At 46.4% G+C, this 23,904-nt stretch overlaps 1 protein-coding gene across 1 annotated transcript; it reads left to right on the top strand.

The window, feature by feature from the left end:
* The first annotated feature begins 3,166 nt into the window (after positions 1-3,166).
* LOC140217258 (BPTI/Kunitz domain-containing protein-like) lies at positions 3,167-23,625 on the top strand. Its single transcript, XM_072287659.1, has 3 exons — positions 3,167-3,254; positions 8,598-8,834; positions 23,420-23,625. The coding sequence occupies exons 1-3, from the start codon at positions 3,167-3,169 to the stop codon at positions 23,623-23,625; spliced, it is 531 nt and encodes a 176-aa protein (XP_072143760.1).
* Positions 23,626-23,904: the final 279 nt, after the last annotated feature.

Raw genomic sequence — 23,904 nt, 5'->3', positions numbered from 1 at the left:
TCCCCTTTGATTTTAGTTGAGGTACCGGGCAAGGAACCTCGTCCTTGCGTCGACTACCGCAGGCTTAATTCCATCACTAAGGATCAAATTTATCCGATCCCTAACATCGAGGAGCGCCTTGAGAGAGTGAGTAGCGCTCAGTTTATTTCCACCCTAGATCTTGTCAGGGGTTATTGGCAGGTTCCACTTACAGAAGAGGCTAGTAGGTATGCGGCATTCATTTCACCAATGGGGACATTCCGTCCTAAAGTTTTGAGTTTTGGTTTGAAGAACGCGCCATACTGCTTTTCAAGCCTCATGGATAAAGTGTTGCGGGGACAGCAAGAATTCGCTTTACCGTATCTAGACGACGTAGCGATATTCTCCGCATCCTGGCCGGAACATATGGCGCACTTGCGGGCAGTGCTAACCCGCCTGCGCGATGCGGGCTTGACAGTCAAGGCTCCCAAGTGCCAGTTAGCACAGGCCGAGGTTGTCTACCTCGGACACGTGATTGGTCGGGGTCGTCGCCGCCCCTCTGAAATAAAGGTGGCCGCTGTGCGAGACTTCCCGCAACCGCGCACGAAGACCGATATTCGGTCGTTCTTAGGTGTCGCCGGCTACTATCAGAGGTACATCCCCAGGTACTCGGATATCGCGGCTCCCTTGACGGATGCTCTAAGAAAGACAGAGCCGCAAACAGTCGTCTGGGATGAGACGAAGGAAAGAGCTTTTAGCGCCCTAAAGAGCGCCCTAACAAGCCAGCCTGTGCTACGATCGCCCGACTACACAAAAGGGTTCGTTGTTCAGTGTGATGCTAGTGAGCGAGGCATGGGCGTTGTACTGTGCCAACGGGAAAATGGAGAAGTAGAACACCCCGTCCTGTATGCTAGTCGTAAGCTGACGAGTCGTGAGCAGGCGTATAGCGCCACCGAGAAAGAGTGTGCGTGTATCGTGTGGGCCGTTCAGAAATTGTCATGTTACCTAGCTGGCTCGAGGTTTATCATTGAAACGGATCACTGCCCTCTCCAATGGCTGCAGACCATCTCTCCCAAAAATGGCCGCCTCCTGCGCTGGAGCCTCGCTTTGCAACAATATTCCTTTGAGGTGCGTTACAAAAAGGGGAGTCTCAACGGTAACGCCGATGGCTTAAGTCGAAGCCCCTAACGTGGGAATCAGCCTCAAAATTGCTTGTTACTGATGTTTTTCTTCCTGAGGCAGGATTTTTAACCTATTGCTTTTGTGTAGGGTTTCAAAGTGATGATGTGCTTTCTAGTGCAATTTTCCGATTTGTGGACGCGTTCTGAGTGCTGCTAAACTACTGTAAGGAACTAGGCAGCAGTAAAAAAGGGAAAAGAGCCTGGCAGGGCTTAGTGAGGGTTGTGCCGTGCTTGCTGACTGAGCGGTTGACTTTTGGCGTGGTTCTAACGCTTGCCGGAAACGAGAACAAAAATGTCAACTCTCCCGAAGTCACTTTGCAGTGTCCTGTGTGCACCTGAACGTGAGAACGAGGCCTTCTCTGTGCGCTGCGCTCAAGAAACGCCCAAGGACGCCCAACTTCGGTTATGAGCATCATCGAGCGACATCCCTCCGGACAGCGGATGCAGTCCCCTGACCATCGGGATCTCCTTCCCCCGGCGGGGCGGTCTGTTACGTTTCGCCTACAACGCGCGGTAATGCCGGCGCGGATGCAACGGACGCCGGGGCTTTGTTCAAAACGGCGGACATTTTGGCCTGTTCGACGCCGCCGCAACGCCTACCCGCCAAGCGTGTCCAGGCGTGTTTCAGTGCCACGTGTCTTCGTGTGTGCGTGTGTGTGTGTGTGCCCTCGCTTGTCAAAGCGCGGCAGCCGGGGAGCGGAGTTCCCCGAATGAGGAGCCTGGAGGTCTCTCGGCTCAACCGTTCGCGCCGTCGTGTGGGCGGTTGGCGATGCGTCACTACACTCGGTTCAGCAGGTCTCTCGGCCCGACAGTTCGCGCCGTCGTGGGGTCATGCTCCGCCGTCCCGTGACCTTCATCCCGTGACCTTCATCCCGTGACCTTCTCTTTTGGACCGCGACGCCGAGGGTATAAGAGCAGCTGCCCCCGGACGCCAGGAGAGAGGCTCCGATTTGTACTGTTGAGTTACGTGCTCTCCCGTCTCTCCACTTCGGTCGACCTGACCGGCCGCTCTTTTGCTATGTTAGAATAAACAAGTTGTTCTGTTACCAGTCTTCTCATGCTTTGCCGGGACCTTCGGATGCTTCCAGTGCCCCAGGCCGCCAGGCCAACGCTACCCTTGGGGCTTGCGACCCATTGGCAATAACGGGCGTCAGCACCGAGACCCCAACAACTCGGGCCAGCGGTGCGATTACAACAGTGCCGACGAACTCTATTTTTTTTTCGGGTTAGAAAAGGACCCAAAGTCAGGAGCGGACGCGATGCCGGATTGGGCTTTGACACAGATGGGAGGGGAGTATAAAGATGCTGCCTGCGGAGGTCGTCAAAGCTTTGACAAATGTAGATGGCCTGAGCAACATTGACAGCGTTCCAGACAAGTATTTTGTCACGTGGTAGTGACGGTTGAGGACGCAGCAAGAAAGCTGTGAATGGCAAAACTAACTTTATTGGGCGAACCTGTGCCCAGAAAAACAGGCTACACTCAATGCTCAACGAAAACGGCGAACATAGTCGGCGATCGTCGAAAATCAGCGAGTCAAGCGCGTCGGCTTTTATAGATCATTCGTCGAATGTTCCAGAGTAATCGCTGGGAGCCGCGTGCCTTCCACAAAGTTCTACGCCATTCGCGTCGCGCATACATCCAATCAGATTACACAAGGTTTGGCGACGACAGCGGATAGAAGCATCGATAGCATTCTAGAAACTTCCGATACATGTAGACGCGTCCTGCCCTGAGCGATAACATTTCTTAGACGGTAAAAGCGCTCACCCGTAAAAGATAAACGAGTTCACGTGTCAATATGAAGGACATCGCGTAATATCGTTTTCATGGTCTGGCGTACCTTGTCCGCCCGCGTGAACATCGAGTTAACGCGTTTACATAGGTCGACGATGACCTTTATGCAGCTGGTGAACATCTCACCGGTTTCCTGGGTCCGGCTTCGCAGGCGTTCTGCGCGAAGCTTGCGCACGGCAGGTTGGACAAAGACTTTAGTGAAGCTTGACTTCAAGCCTGCCCACGTGCGAAGATGGCACTCGTGGTTCTGAAGCCACAGGGTGCCGACGCCCGGTCAATGAACGATGGCGTTGTTGAGTTTCATGGTGTCGTCCCGTTTGGTGTGGGTGCTCGCTCTTTCATATTGTCCCGTTGTAGGGAAGCTCATGAGCACATTATGGAAAACTGTGAATCTCGAAACTAACATCTTATGGGCCAGACCTGTGCCCAGAAAGACAACTAGGGATTGTCCGATGAACCTTCCAGAGTAATCACTGGTTTTCGCCAGGACGGTTAAAGAAGAGCTTTTCTTTCGCCTCCTTGGTGCTCGCGTAAGTTCTAGAATGCGCACCAATATTCGCGTCGCGCACAGAATTTGATTACACCAGGGTCGGAGTCAACACACACAACAGATAGAACCGTTGATAGCATTTGAGAAACCTACGATACAGAAACCCGTGTCTTGCGCTGAGCGATAGCCTTTAACATTTGTTTGCCGGTAAAATGCAGCCACGAGAGGAAGCTAAATCAGCATGCCTGTCAATGCACCCCTCTTAAAAAGCAATGTCCGGATGGTGCAAACATAACACGAGAGCAAAAAACAACAAAATTGCAGGTAATAAAGAAAAATAACAAAACAACAATGTCTGAAAGTTCGTTAGCACTAGTAGAACGGCTTTAGGCGCACAACATGGATCATTTCAGGTCGTGAGCAGCGCCGCTGTGACTGTGAAATGGCGTCTGGAACGGCTTCGTAGTCCAATACGCCAATACATCGGATCATGTAGGGTCCAAAACAACGTAACAATATTTCCCACTTAGTCATCGTCATCGTATTGCGGTCCAAGCTCAAAACACGTTCACCAAGCTGGTATTCTACGCAGCATCGTCAAAGATTGAGGTGTCGGCTGTCCGTCCTTTGCTGGGTTTTGATGCACTGGCAGGCGAGCTGTCAGGCTTCTTCAGAGCGATGGACATAGGCGGCGACGTTGAGGTTGTCCTCATCGATGACGCGCGACACCACGGCATCGACTGTCATCGCCAATTTTCTTCCATAAACTAGCTAGAACGGAATCATCTGGGTTTTATCTTGCACTGCCGTGTTGAAAGTGAAGGTCATGCACGGAAGGACAGCGTCCCACGTCTTGCGCTCGACGTCGGCGTACATTGCTAACATATCGCGCGCTTCTTGCTCAGGCATTCCGTTCGACCATTCGTCTGGGGGTGGTAGACGGCTGTCGTCCGGTGACTTGTGTTGCTATATTATAAGATAGCTTGAGCAAGCTCATCTGTAAAAGCCGTTCGTCAATGATGTGGACTTCTGGCAAAGCATGTCGAAGCAGGAGGTTCTCGACGAATAATTTCGCCGCTTCAGCCGCATTTTACCTTCGGGCAGGGCTTTCGCTTTGGCTTCGGCGTAGCGGGTAGGTCGTCCGTGACGACGACAACCCACTTATTTCCGTAGGTTGACGTTGGAAAGGACCCCAAAACGTCCATACCGATCTACCGAAGCGGTCGGCGAGAAGGCTCGACCGGCTGTAGTAATCGCACTGGCCTCGTCAGTTCTGTCTTGCGCCGCTTGCAGTCTCGGCACGTCTTTATGTAATGGACAACGTCAGCATTTAAGTGTCGTCAGCATTCAAGTGTCGTCAGCAACACTTCTCTTGAATATTATGCACAAACTGGGATACATAGCGCAAGAAAGACACAGGGACAAGCAGGAACACGGGAGGAGCGCTAATCTTCCCGAGTGTATGGGAAAATCCAAGGTACGCTGCCACTTGGTCATCATGAAGGGCCTGTAGAACATCTGGGCGCATTGCTGAATGCACAACGAAAAGGTTTTGTGGACTGATGAGCAGTTTCCCTTTACAGGGACGTTGTTTTACAAAAAAACGGAGAGAATTCGCGCTGAATACCTTAGGGGTAAAATCTGTCTTCCCTTCCAAGAGCTCGGTAAAGCTCCTTAGGTCGGGGTCTGCTGGTTGCTCTGTAGCGCAGTCGTCGACTCTTATTGTTCCTAGGAAAGAGTCATCGTCCTTGTGGTCTTGCCGCGGCGGATCAGTAGGTGCGCGGGAGAGGAAATAGGCATCAAAATGTTTCCGTCCGTACTTTTATATCACGGTGGTGTCGGAATCTGGCAGTCTGAGGCTCCACCGTGCAAGATGGCCTGAAGGGTCCTTCAAAGGGACAGACAACCGCTCGGAACCTAAAAAGAGATAACCCCGTTGATGTAGTGATTCTTTATCGTATTGGCAAACGAAAACAAGCTGTTTTTCTCATTAAACGCGGATGTATATTTTTAATTCATCGCTAAATGACGCGAAAAATGACATTTTGTGCCCCGCGCGGCAAGAACACCAAGCTGCATGAGAGGTCCATCACGTGACCTTCTACTAGTGTACTGGTACTGACCATCTACTACTGTACGCGGTTCCTGGTGTTTTTATTAGTACTGAATTGCAGGACACTTTTTGTTATCATAAGTTTTCCCGGCTTACAATATGCAGATAAGCCTTCGCTTGTAGTGAGCAGAAAAGTGGCGCTACCTTCACCTACCTTTTCGATTAGTTGGCTTGAATCGTCTATCGACAGAACAACGACGACGGGGCTAGCCAGCCATGACGTAGTTGCGTAGTCGTGTTTTTGAAAAACGTGGCAAAAATATCAGAAATGTCTGTATAACAACGCGAACTTACTCCACCAGTTATTTATAATCAAAAGTGGTTGAAAAGGTCAAAATTTAAGTGGTTAACCGCAGCACCAGTCACCCTTATGAAAGCAGAACGATGGGAGGCTTTCAGAATTTGCAAGGCGGGCTATCGACATCGTCTAACTTCTCAGAGTTGCTGGAGGAGGGCCTCTTAGTTTTTAGAGACTCCTCAGATTGAAAAGTTTTGCTTACTAAATATTCACACGCTTTTGGAAGTAACCACTACAAATGTAAACACTACCGGGGGGGAGCTTTGCGTAGTGCGATGAAAAAACTAGGTCCTTAAAAATTTGTTGAGTCCCTTTAAGTTTGCCAGCCAGCACAATGTGTGATGATGGCTTACGTTTTTGAAGGGCCTGCCGTATAGGTAAGGACGAAATTTTGTCATAGCTCAAATAATGACAACACACTCTTTAGGTCGTGGAATAATTTATTCCCGCTTTTGACAGAGACCGACTACTGCAAGTAATGACCAATTGTAGAGCATATTTTGTCTAAACAAGCACTGCACCGATGCCCACGCTACTTGCATCAGTACTGATTTCGATATCGGCTTGTTCATCGAACTGTCTAAACACCGGCAGAGACTAGGCGTCATTTCAGTTTTTAAATGCTTCTACCGGCGGCATGTCTCACATGACGTCAGATTTTGTAAGATGGGTCTATGGCTCGGCGATGCGGTAAATGTCCTTAACGAAGCCCCTGAAGGAGACAGACACGAGGGGAAGACGAGTGGCCAAGCAGGAAATTGAGGCAAGAAAACTCAAACGGGAGCTATCAGATGCTTCCAATGCAAGAAATTTGGACACTATTCCGTGGGATAACCAAGGCGCTTCCTCAGAATGAAGAGGCAAGAAACGCACTTTGTGCAGTGAAGAATGCGTTAGCATCACTGCCGCAGGTAGTGGTCCCTGGTCATGGTCACGATTTTCAGTTGACAACCGATGCCTCTGAGATACCGGTAGGAACCTGCCTACCACAACTTGTAAAGATAGAACAAGCACCGGTCGCATTCCTCAGTAAAAGGTTGACGGTAGCGCAGGCAAAGTGGTTAATCATAGAGAGAGAGAGGTGTTTACGGCCATGGGGATGCTAGGGAGGCTTCGCAGCTGGCTATTTGGAGCGAGAATAAAGGTGGCCACGGACCACAATCCGCAAGCATTTCAGTCGGGCTCTGGGTCCACCAACCCGAGGTTGCTGCGCTGGTCATATGCGCTACAAACTTATGAATTAGATAACGGTTAGGGGTACTACCACCTGATACGGGAAGCGCGCAGGCAATGTGGCTCTGCTGAGCTTTTGTGTGCATGGGCTTGTGTGTACGCGTGCGCGTTAGTACGCATGTGCAAATTTCCAGTATTCGCGTGTGCTGCTGTCTATAGGCCTCAAGGCCGACAGCGAAGCTATTTTTCTGGTTTACCGCGGATGCATGGTAGAATTAACGGTAGATTTGTGCCCTTCCTTCGTGAATTGCAAGGGCACTTCGTGCTGTGTTGTGTGGTTATTGCGTGTGGTGTGTGTAGAATGTCACGCTGACAAGTACCCCCGTGACATTCTTGGTAGGGAGGAGGGGAGTTCAGCGTTTTTTGTGCGGGCGGCTTCATGTAAGGAGCACGCGAGGTGGTCAAAAGAGACGCGTAGTTCGACACCAAGATGGCGGCGGAGAGTTATAGCCATCGAGGGTGGGGGAGCTGCAGTTTACGAAGAGTGCGTAAGCGAGTAGACTGAGTCGGAGCTTCCGCCAGTCGGTTCGCAGTAGCAGTGCTGTGGCTTTGAAGTCAACCCCTCGCCGCTGAACTGCCCCATGCCGAGACATTCCGCGATCGGACCAGATGCCCCAACGGGGCGTGGAAGTGTTTTCTTCGGGGGAGTGTGTCATGCGAGTTTGTGGGACGAGAGACTCGATGCACTGCAAAGCACTTGTGGCAACGGCCTTGACGTATTGAAAATCCCGATAGTGTCACCCTGGAGCCACGTTGTGTGCCCACTGCGCGCACCGCAGTGTGATTGGACGAACGATGGGATGAGGAGGGTGTTGGGAATGCTTTTAGGTACGTGCAGGGCCGTTGGAGGGGGATTCGGTGTGGAGATTCGGCTAAGAGAAAGAAGACCAAAATTCTAACTTACGACTCGTAGTTTGGCGTCCGTGTAAATAGTTTCCATTCTTCGCTTGCCTATTCTGTCTTAATAAACAGTTCACCCCTTTGCAAACAGCATCACTGCCTTGCCTACTGTAATGTGACTTCGCGACATCCACATCTTCAAGTTTCCCTCACTGACACCGAGGCGAACATCAGCTCTGTGTAAAGCAAAAATAATATTACTAATCGCATAAATCATTTACCAGTGGTATGGAGCGAAAAAGCGTGTGTATTGGCGGGCTCCTTTCGAATTACAGCACATGAAATTTATAATAAGCATTAAGGTTTTTAGCGCGAAAGCGAACACCTGCTTACACTTCATTTATATAAAGCCCAGGAGAGCTAACTAAGTACACAAAGAGCTGCATTTAAAAGAAATATGTCGTTGCAGAGGATTCAACATACATTTGCTTTCAAGCTTCTTTCTTCTGCTGAGCCATTTAGACAAGCGGTGTACATCCGCAGGTATACGCTTGTGGCATCTATCCCTGCTGTTGGCTTTGAAGCATTTCAATGTTAACTTGCGCTTGGTGCCGGCGTTATTTTTCATTATGTTTTTTTACTTGGTAAATGGGCTCTAAAAAGGTATTGCCTACCGTTCCAATGTGCAGCAACGCTTCAGCGTAATACTGATACATTTGATACAGATGCCCCTATATGCAAGGGGACACTCGAGCTGACAGCCTGCGACAACGAGACGGAACGGTACTTCTTTCACCACGAACCGGACAAGCAAGTCTGCTTGGTGCGCTGGCAGCTCGATCCCGGCTGCCTCGGGGGAAAGAACCGCTTCACCAGCGCCACCGAGTGTCGTAAGCGCTGCGTCGCGGACCCATCCGGGAAATACGGTGAGTGTCAGCTGTGATTGCTGCAAAAAATTACGCCTTTCAAGAATGAAGAAGCCGGGCGAGTAGATGAACAGGGAGACGGCACATGAATCGCGGCACTCGCACCGTTACCTGTTGCGCGGTTGAATTAGGCCGGCTTTCTATCGCCTTAGTTTTTCAGCAGATCGCCGAATAAAATACACAAAAGGCAGGCGACAAATTCTGACTGTCGCTCTAGTCGGCTACATCTCACGTGAGAATTAATCGTGCAAGGCTAGTGGGCGCCATACCTGCCCATGCTCCATTGGCCGTTTTTTTACCTTTGCAGTCGGGGAGTAGTTGAAAGAACATGGCAGGTAACGACCCCCACTTGTCCTTGATGAGGCGTTCCAAACGACTTTAGTCTTAGTTGAATGTCAGCCAAAAATGAAACAAAAAAATGACGGATGCTGGTAGCTGCGGACTTTCGATGTCGATGTTGTTCGGGGGAAACTACTACAAAGTGTGTTTGCACTGATGTACGAAAAATTTGTTCTGGCTGCTCTTTCACCCTACGGTCGTTCACTTCGCTTGAAGCAGGCGCTGCAGTAACACCACAGGGCCCCAGTCAAATAAAGTATATGTGTATCCTTCAGCCGAACTTTCGCTTATGCTCAGAAAAAACAAACCTACATATAATTGAAAACGGGCATCAGTGGTTGCCAAGTGGTACGGTGCACTGTTCACTGAAATAGCCTCAGTTACGTCATTGAATATCGCGCGGCACTGTATGTCAAGATCATTGTTTTACTCTCTTTAAAGGCCACAGGGAAAGCCCAACAGTTATCACGTAAGCTCGCCTATGTTTTCGATGTGCGACCTTGTAGAACAACAGAAATTATCGAACACTTTTTGTCTTGCTGTCCTCGGTACGACGTGGAGCGTGAATGTCACCGGACATCATTAAACGGGTTGGAGTACACGCTATGTTAAGAAATGAAGATCCTTGCACCGTGATCATGGACTTTAACGGCACAGAAACCACGAAAGCGCTATCCCAGTGTCTCAAGTCAACAGTTCTTTGCGACCGTTTGTAGACTCGATGCGTACCTCCAAATGTGCGCGGAACTCTGCTCTCTTTCTTTTTTCACATCTTTATCCCCCTCTCCCCCAGTTCAGCATAGCAAACCGGACTGGCGTATGGTTAACCTGTCGGCCTTTGCCATCTTATATTTCTCTTTCTATTTTGGGCAATGTTTATTAGGTGTTCTCATCAAAGTTACTGAGACACTTCCTGTAAAGTTCGTATCATTCTATTCTGTATGTTTTGCAATTTTACTGAAGCAACATGATAACATTGCTGCAAAATTTTCATAATTGTTTCTCTTAAAACTAAGCATTTCTAATAGTCTTATTGCTTAAAGAGGGCTATAAAAACCATCTGTGAATCTCCACATTACAAATTTAGCGCGATCCTTTGCTTAGATGCAGCACACGCAAAAAAATGAAAAAGAAACGTGGTGGTGGTCTAGCATCATTGAAACAATGTGTACAGCATGAGAAAAAGCAAATGGGCTTACGGTATTTAATTGTAAGGTCCAGATGCAGGCCTACTTCATGTTCAGTGGAGAAATGCAGTGCTTTAATCATTCACTTAGTAGCAACCAGCGAAATATTTACTGCAACAATAACTTTTCTTCCCTAGTCTGATTTTTGCTTTGCTCTCCAATTCGGCCAGCTACTTACGTTCGACAGTGATCAGTCTCCACCCGATGCGTAGCGTCCTGGGGAATATTTCAAATGCCTCCGAGACGTACGTGAAGACCTGCAGTGCTGCCATCGTTGAAAGCAAAAAAAATATATATATATAGTATGCATTAAAACAGTTATTGTGAGATTCTGACAACACAGGGAAAAAGTTGTTAAAGCACGCGCACAGAATACTTTGTTAAACACTGAGCCGTCTTTTCCACCACCTTCACATGTCCAACACATAGTTCGAAGTCGCAGATTCCTTTGTTTGCACTCCTAAATTGCCCACATACATCAACGCAGAGCCACTACCACGAAACGCTACAAAACAATTTCGTTGTGGCTTTTCTATCGGGATTTAGCATGGCGAGATCACTTACACAGACGCTTGAGGTGCATCGACGCCGTAAGCGCCGGCGCCGCTGTTGTCGTGCTCTTCCACAGATAGCGCATACGCGTCTCACGCGGGCAAGCTTAGAGGGTCTCCAGCAACACGGAATGTCAAGGCCCCTTAAACTTAGTAAAGTAGGGCAACGCTTTGAAGAATGCCGCCTCCACCTCGCGCGCTCTGGCCGAGGCCGATACCGCCTCGCTATTGGCCTAATAGCATCACGTGTGCCATAGCGCCGTGCATCAGCGCCATTTTTGCTCGAGAAGCGTCTACGGAGTGGCGAGGAGCGCATTTTGGCGCCGTTGCTACGCTCGAGAAGTGTAGACGGCGCCACGGTCGACGAGGGAGCGTAAAAGAGATGAGAAACGAGGAGCAGTGAAGGCGGAGGAGGAGAGTGTCACTACTTGACGAAGTTTAAGGTGCTTTAGGGAAAGCGTTTTGCTCCAAAAACGACGAAGGAATCAATGAGCGCACCGTCAACGCATCGCTCAATCGTCGCGTTCGCGAAGGCAGGGCGCCGTCCTGCCTTCCGCTGCTCGCATGCGCGTTGTGGGCACGCACACAGCGTTTCTGCAGCGCTGCTGTGCCTATGCGGGGTCTGCGCTCTGGACTGGGCAGTAAACGTCAAGCTGACGTTATATAATATTTGGGTGGGCGCTGACTAAACTAAATGTTTCCCGTCGGTTCCATCTGATGGCAGCTGTCAGGTAGCTACCACGATGCTGTCCCTTCTACGTGGCAGGGGTTGCCTCGCGTGCGGCATCGTGCGAACGTGTCGCTCCCGCGTATACGTGGAACACCGCCCGAGGAGTTCGAGGCTTCAAGCCCGATGATGAGCTTTGCCATCGCTTTCAGTGTCTTTCCCTTCGGGCGAAAAAGCCAAATTTTATTGTGATAATAAATACAGGGGCGCTGGACGACGCAGGAGGGAAAGCTGCTTTAGACGGGCCGGCGACGACGTTGACGATATTTCTGTACGCTGTGAAAAAGCTTCGCATCTGTTGAAGCTGCTGTTAGTTCCTGCTTGCTCGTAAATAATTGTTCTGCATGTTGTTCCCCTAATACCATTTTCTTCATTATCTGCTTTGCATAAAGATTCCTTACAACGAGTACTTTTGTCCTTGATTTGTAAACTAGGGATAGCGAGACAGTAATATGCAAGATGCCATCAAAATAATATTTTCACTCAAAAGCGGCAGTAAAAAAGGAAGATGAGAGAGAGAGAGAGAGAAACAACTTTATTCGGTCCACTATAGACGTAAGCAAGCTCCACGTCACCTGGCTAGGCCCACTCGGGGACCGTCAGGTGAAACCTGACGGCCCTCTCGCGAGCCCTCTGGACTGCCAGGATTTGAGAGGTCTGATCCTGGGCCTTAATTAGCTTCATCATTTCCTCTTGAGTGAAAGGGGGACCGGCAGAGGTGCAGCCCCACAGGACATGTTCGAAGTCCGCATAATCACCACACAGAGGGCAGTCCGGGCTTGGGAACCGTTCGGGGTACATTGTGTACAGCGCCGCGGGGCTCGGGTAAGTGCTTGTTTGCAGAAGTCTGAGAGTGACTGCCTGGGCCCTGCACAGCGAGGAGTGCGGCGAAGGTAGGAGTCTTCTTGACAGATAATTATATTTGCAGATTTCGTTGTACGAGTAGAGACATTAGAAATTTTATTTATTTTCATGCAACAACGATGCCGGTCACCGTAAATGCTACTAATGCAGTGATTGCTCATTGTGCCTATGCATCGCGCTTCCTCATTCAGGCAAAAGCACCTTGAAGTTTGACTCGAACGAAGTGGTTGCAGTCCCGAGTAGCTCAATTACCGTATAGACTCGTGTAAGAGCGCCGCACTTTTTCTTCACAGTTTTGATGAAGTTCGGCCCTCACACGGGACTGAACGTTTTGTTGAAAACTATGCCGGCGCAGCCGGTGGCTTGTGCACACTCCGGATCTCCGTATGTACCCTTGAATCCGAGGCCAACGTGCAGTTCTCGCCACAAACCACCACACTTAAGTACGCAACGCACGAAAATTTGCTGATGTACACGCGTAGCATCGGGCCACAGAACGCCATTCCTTCTTCGTTGGAATTTGTTTTTCAAAATTTTCGACTGCCAGGCTGGGGGTGCGGCTCTTACACGGGTGTCCCCCTTACACGGGTCTATACAGTAGATGTTCGTCTGTAAGGTTGGTACACTGTTATGACTTCCCCGCTTACATTGTTGAAAAGAGTACCTCACAGCAGTGGGTGGATCCAAACATTGACAGCAATTTCTGTCTCACTTGCTTGACGTCGGGATACTTTGTTTATGGCACTTGCCATCAGAATTCAGCAGTCTCCGCTGATCGTATGATCATATTCACTCTTTTATCTTATTGGAGCTCGAAAGCTCCACTTTGAACTCTCCAGCATCACATACAAAGCTTTACACTGTTGTAGGGTTGCCACTGAACACATCGCGCCCAAGGATAAATTGGTTAGATACATGGCTTGAGTTCATTAATATTTTTGAAGAGAGGTTGGAAGCCACTCTGAAGTTCCTCAAGCTTGGCAAAGTATTCACCAAGTTTAGCTTCGGTCAGCTCACATTCAGTACTAATATCCAGCATGCTCTTCAGTGTGGGAAAGTGGACCAGATGGATTGTTTGTGGATCATTTTGGAAAAGTCTTCAATTCTTTTGAATCATGGACACGATTTGAGCAAATTGCGGTATTATGTTATTTGCGCTTGCAACTACATATTCAAAGTTTTAAGGTGTTTCAGTACGTCAATGAGGTAGCCGAGATGGACTAAACAACCTGCACCATGAAGTTCGGGACATGACCCCTCTTTCGCTTTCAGAAAAGATTGAATCAGTTCCAGAAGGTCCACAAACCATTACATCATGCTGCCCACGGGCAACTAACGTACTTCACAAAAAAAAAAGACAAACCGTTGGGGGAATCATGAAGTTCCAGCTCGTCGACGAAGCTAAGGAATTGCTGATTGGTTTTTGAATTTCATCGTTTGTAGTCGATGACTCCAAGGATCGGCTTCATAGCAGCTTCGTAGCTGAAGTTCTTCGCCACCATATGCTCACTAGGTATAATGCAGCGCATTACAAGAAAATCCGAAATTCAGGGGCCGCTCTGCAGATAACCTAGCAAGTCTTCATTCTTTCCAAACATAACATCTCCAAATGTGACAAGTTGCTGGAGAGGAACGCCGAACCTTTTTAATGTTGTTAACAAGGTGACATTGATGTCAACACCACTAGTGGTTTCGTTGTGGACAACCATATCCAAAAGCCCTTTTTTCGCGATTTCTTCGGTTGGAACATGAGAGACGTAGAGGGCGCCCCGTCACCGTTTTTCAAACAAAACGCGCCGTTTTGTGGCATCTCAGCCAGATGCGGGACAGCACGTAATGGCTGTCTGTGTTCAAGTCTATTCCAGAAAATAAGGCAGCCTATGCATAGAGGCTGAAATGTAAGAGACGAGTGAGAGTGGGGGTGGGCACCAGGTAGTAGAGAGTATCGAGCCACACTTGAAACCGCGAGGAGTAGCAGTTTAGTCATCGCTATTAAACTTTGCACCAAGGTGAAAAGCATTTATTGGTATGCTTTTTATTAATTTTAGCAGTGCATATCGTCACTAAGAACATTTATTCCTTGTTTCGGTAAACGCTAGCCTGTCAAATTACACATTGCGAGTGATGCTTCGATTAAAAACTATAAGCAACTGAGTGGGACACTTTCCCTCTACTCTTTGTCCCATAAGACCTTATCCTGTTCTTTGGTGGATTAATCATTTTATCTGTGAATAACGGCTAAAAGAAAAGTAACCCCATACAGAAGTCAACAACATAACCGTGTGAATAAATCAGAAGCTAAAGTAAACGAGTTTCTTGTTCGAATAATGTTCGCAAGATGTGTGCTTGTTTTCTTTACTTGATTCATTACCATAGCTATTGAATTCATGCTGTTTTGGTTTACAAAATTAAGCATTATTGCAGGCGTATGCATCCTGCAACTCCATCTTTTGCCATTCCCGCAATGATCCAGGCCCCATTTCTGCATTGTCGTTGGCGTGTCCTTAACCACTGCAGTTGCTCTGGGTCTGGGTTGGGCGCTTGGCTCTTCAGAACGAGGAAAAACATGTTGGATTGGTAAGACTTCAGACCGCAAGCTACAGAAACATTTCGCGCTGAAAATCAAACGAAAATGTACAATTTTTTTCGGCAATGCAAGGGACTGTGCTAGACGGTCCGAAGTGAGGTAAGTGTCCAGTATAGATATTCGTAGCCACCGTGATTATTCCACAAACGTTGAACTTTTCCCACACATAACTTCTAACTCTGGCGTCATAGCCGCCGAATGGGGACTTGGCGTCACATACGGATGTCTTAGGACAGTGAGGACATTGAGGGCCACGACCGTACAACGTTCTAGAGATCTTGTTAAGGCTTCTTTTTTGTTGAAAGGTTGTATTTTATACACAGTCAACAACTTGGGCATGGACATCGGCAACAATGTTTCCTCTATTTTCACTAAACTTCGTCTCAGTTTTAATCACCGTTTTATCAGAACAGCCGGCTAAATTATTCCCCATTGGTAAAATGCGTCTATAAAGTTCCAAAGCGCTTGCATGCCTAGCTACTGCAAATACTGAAATTGACCCTCAGACTTTGGACTTTGCCTACGTATCATCTATAACGTGCCCTTGATTTGCATCCAGCAGAAACGAGATGCATTGTGTACTTTACCAAGGACGCTGAGGCAAACTATAACACATGGAAAGATAAAATTAGGTTTACATAATTCGCTCGTAATTCGACGAGGAACATTAATGCTTCGCCAGTACAAAGGTCGGCAGCATAAGTGAATGCTCACTAACGCTCTCTCACCCATATTTTTGTAGGCTATGTACTCTCCCATACTAACGTGAACTTGCACTCGTCGGTACTCCCTCACGCAACTACTCATACTCGTTAACCCTCACCCGCTTTCATATTCACTTCCGTCCATAATTTCCGGTGCCCGATTAGCTACATACCAACGTCGATTCACACTAGTCGACAGTCACTCCCGTTCATACTCACGTACACTCACACCCTTAATCACTGAGTAGCACTCTATCTCACACCTGTGAATCAGTGGGGAGAACGTTCATGAGCCGGTGCACTTTGAATGATCGTGCTGAACTATGTTCGCTACACATTACACATAGCATGCTACCAATTTTAACTAAATATGAACTTAGTTTGACTTGAAGTTTTATCGGGACATCGGGAAACAAAACGAATAACATCCGCATAATGTTTTCATGTATTCGCTTCACGAATGCTTGCAAAATGCGGCTATTTAGCCACCTTCGTAGCATACCGACGAGCGACATTTCTTCCCCCCCCCCCCCCCTATATATAACAAATTTGATGTCGTCACTTGTAGCTATCTCAAGATAGTGGACTAAATTCTACGCAATTCGTGAAATACACTAATTGCTGTTTTGAGAGCCTATATAAGTAATTTACTAAAAAGCACCATAAATAATGGAAACACTCTAGACATTGCCGATTTCCATGAAATCTGAGCAACGTGAGTCACCGAGTTCAACAAGCAAGGAGCAGGTGCCGCCTATGACGTACGAATCTAGAAAGAAATACAGGGTTCATTTCCCTGCAAAACTTTTAATTAAGTTGGTCTTGTAAACACATTACACATATCATTCTAAGAATGTTCGCAAAGATGAACTCTGCATGGCGTAGTTTTATCTCGGGCATTTGGAAACTGAATGCGTAATGGCCGTATAACGCTTTCTATCACTTAGTAAATGTTTTTTTTTTTCCAACGTTAAATTACCCGCACACGCATTGAACTTCACAAGCACATGGGTTATATATACATTCTTTCAATATTCAGAAAATTTTATCGTGGTGACATGTATAGTACTTTAAGGACAGCTGACGAAATACTGCCGTATTCGTAAAAACACATCTATATACGACTCCGGCTAGCTTGAATACGTAATTTATAGCAAAGCTTGAATTATTCCACACACTTTGTACTTTGTCTACACAATATGTATAACCAACGCCCTGTTATCACTTCGCGCGCATGAACGCGAAAACGTTGTAGCAGTGGCTTGAGCGCGCAGCCGACGAGTTGCGGAGAAGCGCTGCACCAGCTGCCGACTGGCCCTGCGGCTTGTACGTCTTTTCTTGCTGTTCACGTACGCGTTATCCTCGTGTTAATATAAATGAGAAACCTCGTTTAGTTCGCCGGTCACGCCATAGAAACTTCCTATATGAACCTCGTATATATTGAAATTAAGGAGAAAAGAACGATTTAGTAAGTTTTGCAAAGTTTGATTAAATTACACGAAAACGTCGAAGTTTGCAGTGCTTTTTGTCTAACTTGCAGCTTAGTTTCACAGAATATGAACTTGATACGAGGTGGCTATCTCTCGGGACACTGGGAAACCTGGCTGATAACGGCAACTTGACGTTTTGTAACACTCGCCTAAGCTGTTTTCCGAAAATGTGCAAATATTTGACGATCATCAAAGTTCGCTGAAGCATTACGCATACTATGTTCCCTAATTTATGAGAACGTCACTTTTCTAGCACGTAGACCCCCTTCAGGATATTGGGCAAAATTTTTGCGAGTTAAAATACGCTTGTGAAGCTCTGAAAAGTTTACATAAGCAATTGCTTAGAATGGCTGTAATTCACCTGTGCGCTTCAAACTTCCCGTGCTAACCAATCATAACGTAGCTCCCATTCTCTGTAAATGTAGAATTCCTGCCAATCTTTATCTTCCCAGAGAAGTGGAAAAACTTTGAAAGTGCTTTATAGAGTGCTTCTAAGCACGCAATAACGAGGGTTGAGCAATTTTCCTTTACCTCTGTTTAAGCAAGGCACTTGAAAAGATGCCTGCACATCGCGTTTAACTTACCCCCCCTCCCCTCCCATTCCTGGGCAATTCCTCGGTCCATCGAAATATTGCCCTAATCTCATGAAGTTGAGTTCATTGCTTTGTAAATAGAATATACTCACATCATTCACTAGCATGAAAGTTACCTTTGTTTACTCGGCAAGGGTATGTTTCTGGAAAAAAACCTAACAGAGTCCTTCACTGTACTGGTGCTGTTTTTATGCACCGTGTGTTTCTGCAAATACACAGTGATGTAAAGAACGAAATAAAAGTAGGCCACGTTTTCTGTAAAACTTAACTAGCTGAGAGAGTTAGCTATAGGGCGGTTTCAGACTTAAATAAGAAAAAGATGTATCCTTTGAAAAATTCCGAATAGGCGACCATTCTTAAATGTCACTTCAAAATACAATATCCATGAATTATCTAGCTTTCTCAGGGGATCGCAGGATCGGTGTAAAAACAAATTGAAAAAATGCGTCAATTTTTTTCATGGAATAAAATAATTCAACTTGAATGGGCCATTAGCACGAAGCACTGAGAACAAACGCAGGATAATTTGTAAATATATACCGAACCTGGGGAACCAGCACATTATTTGAAAGGGAATGCTCACGAAATCCATCTATTCATGTCGCAAGATAAAATCGCTCTTGCTGCTGCAGTATTCCTGCTGAGGAAAAATGTTAAAATTCTAAGTAAAAAGTGCAGAAACAGTTGTGCGCGCAAATGGAGGAAGGCCAGGTGACCACAGGTAACTCTCAGACGCCGCCGTGACTTGCCACACACCCCATACGGTGCAGAACTGAAAGAGAATTTAAGCTCCACGTTTAACAAATGTTTATTTGGAATTGAAATGGTTTGCCGCAGTACGTAAAAAGAACTCAGGAATTGCATACAGGCGAAACAGTTCGAAGAGAGTAAAGCATCGTTTCGCTCTACTTTAACTTTTCGGGTGCCCGTTGGCTGCTCGTTTACTCTACGGAGTTTGTAAACAAGCAGCTTTGGATTATTGGAGTGTTTGACATCTTCGTAGGACCTTGTGTTATACTTGTGTCCCCTGGAGGTAGCACGACCCTTCGTGGTTGCTTAGAGGCTATGGTGTCGGGCTGCTAAGCACGAGTTCACAGGATAAAATCCCGGCCACGGCGGCCGCATTTCGAAGTGGGAGAAATGCGAAAACACCCGTGTACTTAGCATTTAGGTGCACGTTAAAGAACCCCTGGTGTTCGAAATTGTTCTGGAGTCCCCCACTACGGCGTGCCTCATTGTGGAATTGTGGTTTTGGCACGCAAAACCCAATAGTGTAAAACTTCAAGCAGCGCGAAAACAAACCATTAGGACGAGCCCATAACGTAATTTTGGGAACGCTGGCGCAGGACTGCCGGCAGATTGCGTGGAGCCCATCAAAGCTACGCCGTGCACGGACGAGGATATTACACAGCGCGAACATAATTATTTCTTCGAGAATTACAACTGTACCTTCCAGACGGGATCCAAATGCCTACACGGTCCCAACCGGTTCGTGTCTGCAGATGAATGTCACGAGACCTGCATGAATGGAGGTGAGCGGAATGATTTCAGTGGTTCTTCGTTTTAAAAACGCTGGAAACTGGCAGCGCTGTGAAACGGTCTAAGAAGACAAGCGACCAAACCTGAAGAAAATACGACGGTTTTTAAGAATCGGCGCATGGCATGATATTTCATGCAAAGGTTGCCTTTCAAGCCAGAGAAATGGCATTTTGTATGCTTCTGCATTGGGACCCCGTTATCATTTCATTTCCTATATTTCTCCTTCAAGTTGCGAGGGAATAGATGTGGAGATGCTTGGGTGTATATGTGTGCCGCTCATGTGAGAATACACACAACTGAGAAATGTAAAAAAAGAACATAACTTTAATAAAAGCAATAGTTGGAAAGCAAAATACAGGGTGTTTCTACAGCTGCACCAAATTTTTTAAAAAATTGCCTGTGGTAGCAAGCGCTATTCGAACCTTTGATCTAATTTTCCCGATCAGGCGGCTATTACTTCTACGAGAAATCAAAATACTCATGAAATAATTAATATAACTACATTATTCAGTTATTACTTATTTACTTTATGGCACGTATATGAATCTACGTATTGTAGTGAGTGGAGTTGCAAGCCATATGGATTGGAACGAATTCTGAGGATGACACTGGTTTCGAGATACTTGAGTCTGACTTGTAGTAAAAATGCACTGCTATTCCACTTACTTTTTAATGAAAACTCCGTTTTGTACATTGAAGTGCAAAAGTAACTGGAACGCCGGTGCTAGTTGCTGGAAACCTGGAAAATACCTCGTAAACAGGTAAAGATATGAGAATTATTTCCAAGTATGTGCGCCTTGAGCACTCACCGGCTACAATGTGCAGTGGAAGTGTGTGCAATAAACAGTTATTTAAAAAGTTAATTAGTGCATGCAAACATATTAATTGTACAATTAAGCAGTACGATTTATTATAGAACTAATGGCTGCCGCGTCGAGTAATTCAGTTCAACGTTTGGAATTCTGCTATTTGGCACAGGGAAATTATAACAAATTTGGTGAAGATAAGAAAACAGCACCTGGTATAGTGTACTTAAAGCAAATATAGTTGCATACGAATGCTCGGTAGCATTCATAATGTGGGTACGAGTATTATCAAACGTTCTACACAATATTACAGAGTACAGTGGATCACCTCAAGCAGAGAGAAAGCCGTTATGTTATTTAAGTTAACACTTTAGTTAATCATGTAATGAATTTCGATCGCAGCATGTGAGAATATTATTAGAGAGGGAATCGCATAAGACTTGGGCTTGTGAAAATAACGAATTTGACATTTCCAGGGTTAAACCAAACTTACACCAAGCTTGTCCGTCAACAGCTCCTTCGCGGAACGACTATTATGTTAGTACCATTGTTTAAGGCAGAACATTAACCAAGAGTCACGTGCTGGAAGGCACACGGGCAGCAAGAGCTCATTTGGTGCTTGTGCGCCAACACCTTGATAGCCGATGTACGTCAATCGACTCGTTTCGAATGTGCAACAGTTCCATCCATCTTAAATATTCTATAGCATTGCAGTTTTGTCAGCAAAGCCTCTGGCCTTTTGCAGTAACATCGGTGCCGATAAACGTAGCGCGCCTGTAGTTAGTACTATCGTCACTATGCAAAGATGAGCACAACGATATAAGACGAACATCGAGAAGATCGACCAAGATACTCTGCCTTGAGACGGATGCAGGGTCCCTGGCTTTGCATATATATACAGCGAAACGCGCGGGAGTTTTTCTTTTTGTGCTTATATATTGAATCAAAAAATCTGTTTTCTAAAGTGTGACCCTTCTTCATCAGCTCATCAAAAACATGTTTTTGTTTTACATAAAGCATCAAGCTTTAACAACATTGCTAGCCTTCATCGCCTGCAACACTTACTCTGCAGCCGATAAAAGTCACAAGACCTGCGTTTTTTTTTTTTCTGTTCTTCTGCCACCCACTTCAAGGGCCTTTGTACCTTCCTTTTGCATTTCCTGCAAAGCAGCATGTAAGCGAGTTTGCGCTAGCTAAGTACTCTACTTTTCTTAAATAAAAAGTGTTTTCTCTTTGCCTTTTTCTCCTGCATGCATATAAAACGTGCAAGCCTTTTCACATGCACTGTGTCCTGGTTAGCTGCCATATTTGCTGCGCTGACGTAAGCCTTGTGACGCAATGCGCGCGCTAGGGGCACTGCGGCACCAAATGCCTCGATGGAACCTTTTGTTGAAACCTTGCTTTACGCAAAGACAATGCGTAGGAAAATATTTGGGTAAGGCTGGCATTTGGTCAATAATATAGGAAACCATCTGGTGTGGAAGAAAGTTGTTGGTGCTTTCACAGCGTAAATATCTAATAAAGGTAGTTTTCACAGAGTGTCTGTCCTTCTACGTCACTGCTTCTTCCTTGTTCGTTCTCTATTGCTGTCGGGCGTGAAGAACTTGAATAAGTGGCTTCGTCACAAGAAACAGTGACACACTGCAAAAGTTGATCAAAATTAAATTTTCAGAATAAACGCCGAACAGCCGAGTGCGTTATGAAAGACGCCACAGTTGAGTGCTCTGGATCACCTATGACCACCTGCAATTTTTTAACGTGCACCGAAGGCGCCTCCAGCACGTGAGGGTCCTTGCTACGGCCTCAGCGGCCTGGTACAGAACACGCAACCTCAAGTTAGCAGCGCAACTACGTAGCCACCTATCAACAGCAGAGGATATTTTCCTTCGAGAGATCGTAGTGATAGATCTTTCAAATAGAGCAAAGGGTAGAAACAATCAAACGCAAACGTGCGCAAGCCTGCCCGTTGTATATACTGATTAAGGGCGGGCGAACATCGGGAGCTTCCAATAAGAATGGAATATTACACACTAACTATTATCAGTGACTAAGCGTAAATGACTTGCGTGATTCTTGCTTGTAGTGTCATGCGGTCTTTTTGAAAGTCTAGTAATGTACCGATTTTATCTTTTACGCGACAACCATTGACGTTTTCCGTTAGAGTCATTAGAGTCTGCGGCACACAGGTTTTTCCGTAGCTTTCTTTTTCTTTTTCCACAAGTCCTGATCTTTCTAATGAAACAATTTCTATAACATAATTGGTAAACTAACCATACAACAGCATTCATTCTTGGAAAGCTTGTTTGTAACCAGGCTGTAAATAAGCTTGCAGGTTATCCCTGCTGGTTTTCTAACGATGATTTTGAAGGATAAAATTGATCTTTTTTTCCCTGTTAACTGTCTTTTTCGGAGTAAGCACAGGCATAGTACATATATATACCGAAATAAATATTCCTGCTATAAATATACACGCCTGCGTTAGACTATTCGATAATCGATGCAATGTTCTATATTTACTATTCGTATTCGAAAACGTTAATATTCTCCCGTCTTCAATTCTGACACTTTCGCTATGTAGCACTACTTGCCCATATTCTTAGCACAGAATGTTAATAAGCTGGGCTTATTCTCGTGTACAACTGTTTTGTGACAATGAAGAGAAAGCTACAGGCGCAGAGCATTTACACAGCTGTGAATGCGCCCAGTATTCCGGCAGAGCTTAACAGCGTTTTCGGTTTCTTAGAGCAGATGCTGAGTCATGGTTGATTTCACTTGCGACGATTTCTAGTTTGCCAAAATGCTTGAGAGAAAAGCTGGAAAATGTGTCGGAGATAAAGCTCAGTGCTGTACATTGTCTCGTTTTGTTGTTACGAATGATATGTTCATGTTCTCACTTCCCCAACTTGAACTAACGCGAATGAGAGTGTGGGAATTATTTTAGGAGCGCTCTTACTTGTGCGTGCTTTACCTTTGTAGCGCCTTTTTTTCCACACACTTTCACGCTGCTATGGACGATATTCTGAACTTCACGCAAAGGGTAAAAAAAAAAAATGCATACTAGGAAAGCAAGGTAGAGGACACAGTTGCTCCCCCGTGCTCCCTTCATGTCCGTGCACCATACGTTACTATCGCTGTTCTTCATTCGCACAGATTGTACGCGTCGTTGTAAAACACAGTCCCGCTGTCATTCGCCTGCAGAGGAGCCTGCGTGTCGCGTTCCCCGGTTCCAGGCCGCTTGCCCGCTGAGCGAGAAGCGCTTCACCCACTACTACGACCGCTCGGTGTCGGCATGTGCCTCCTGGCGCACTGCCTGCCTTGGTGGACCCAACCGCCACGAGTCGCTCGCCGCTTGCGTGCAGACCTGCAAGCGGAACTTCTTCGACAAACTCCTTTTGGGATTATGACTAGCCCCGTTTTATTGCTTCTTGTGTTGTCAGTTGTGCGCCACGAAATAAAGTATACTTATGTTGGAGATCTGAGGTCACGAGAACTCAACGTGATGGCCTGAAGAAAGACCATGCCGGGAAGAGGAACAATGAAATGAACGGTTGCGATTTCGACACGGAATAAATTTATTCGCCAGTTGAGGTAACTTTTTTTTTTAATGAGGATAACTGAGTTTTATTTTCCAGAAAACTTTGACAGTCCTATGATTTCAGTAGCTGGAAGAGGACCCACTAATG

The sequence above is a fragment of the Dermacentor andersoni genome, chromosome 4 (assembly GCF_023375885.2).
Source record: "Dermacentor andersoni chromosome 4, qqDerAnde1_hic_scaffold, whole genome shotgun sequence".
In the NCBI taxonomy this organism is placed as follows: Eukaryota; Metazoa; Arthropoda; class Arachnida; order Ixodida; family Ixodidae; genus Dermacentor; species Dermacentor andersoni.
The sequence above is the reverse complement of the archived record's forward strand: the minus strand, read 5'-3'. Positions and strand labels throughout refer to the sequence as shown.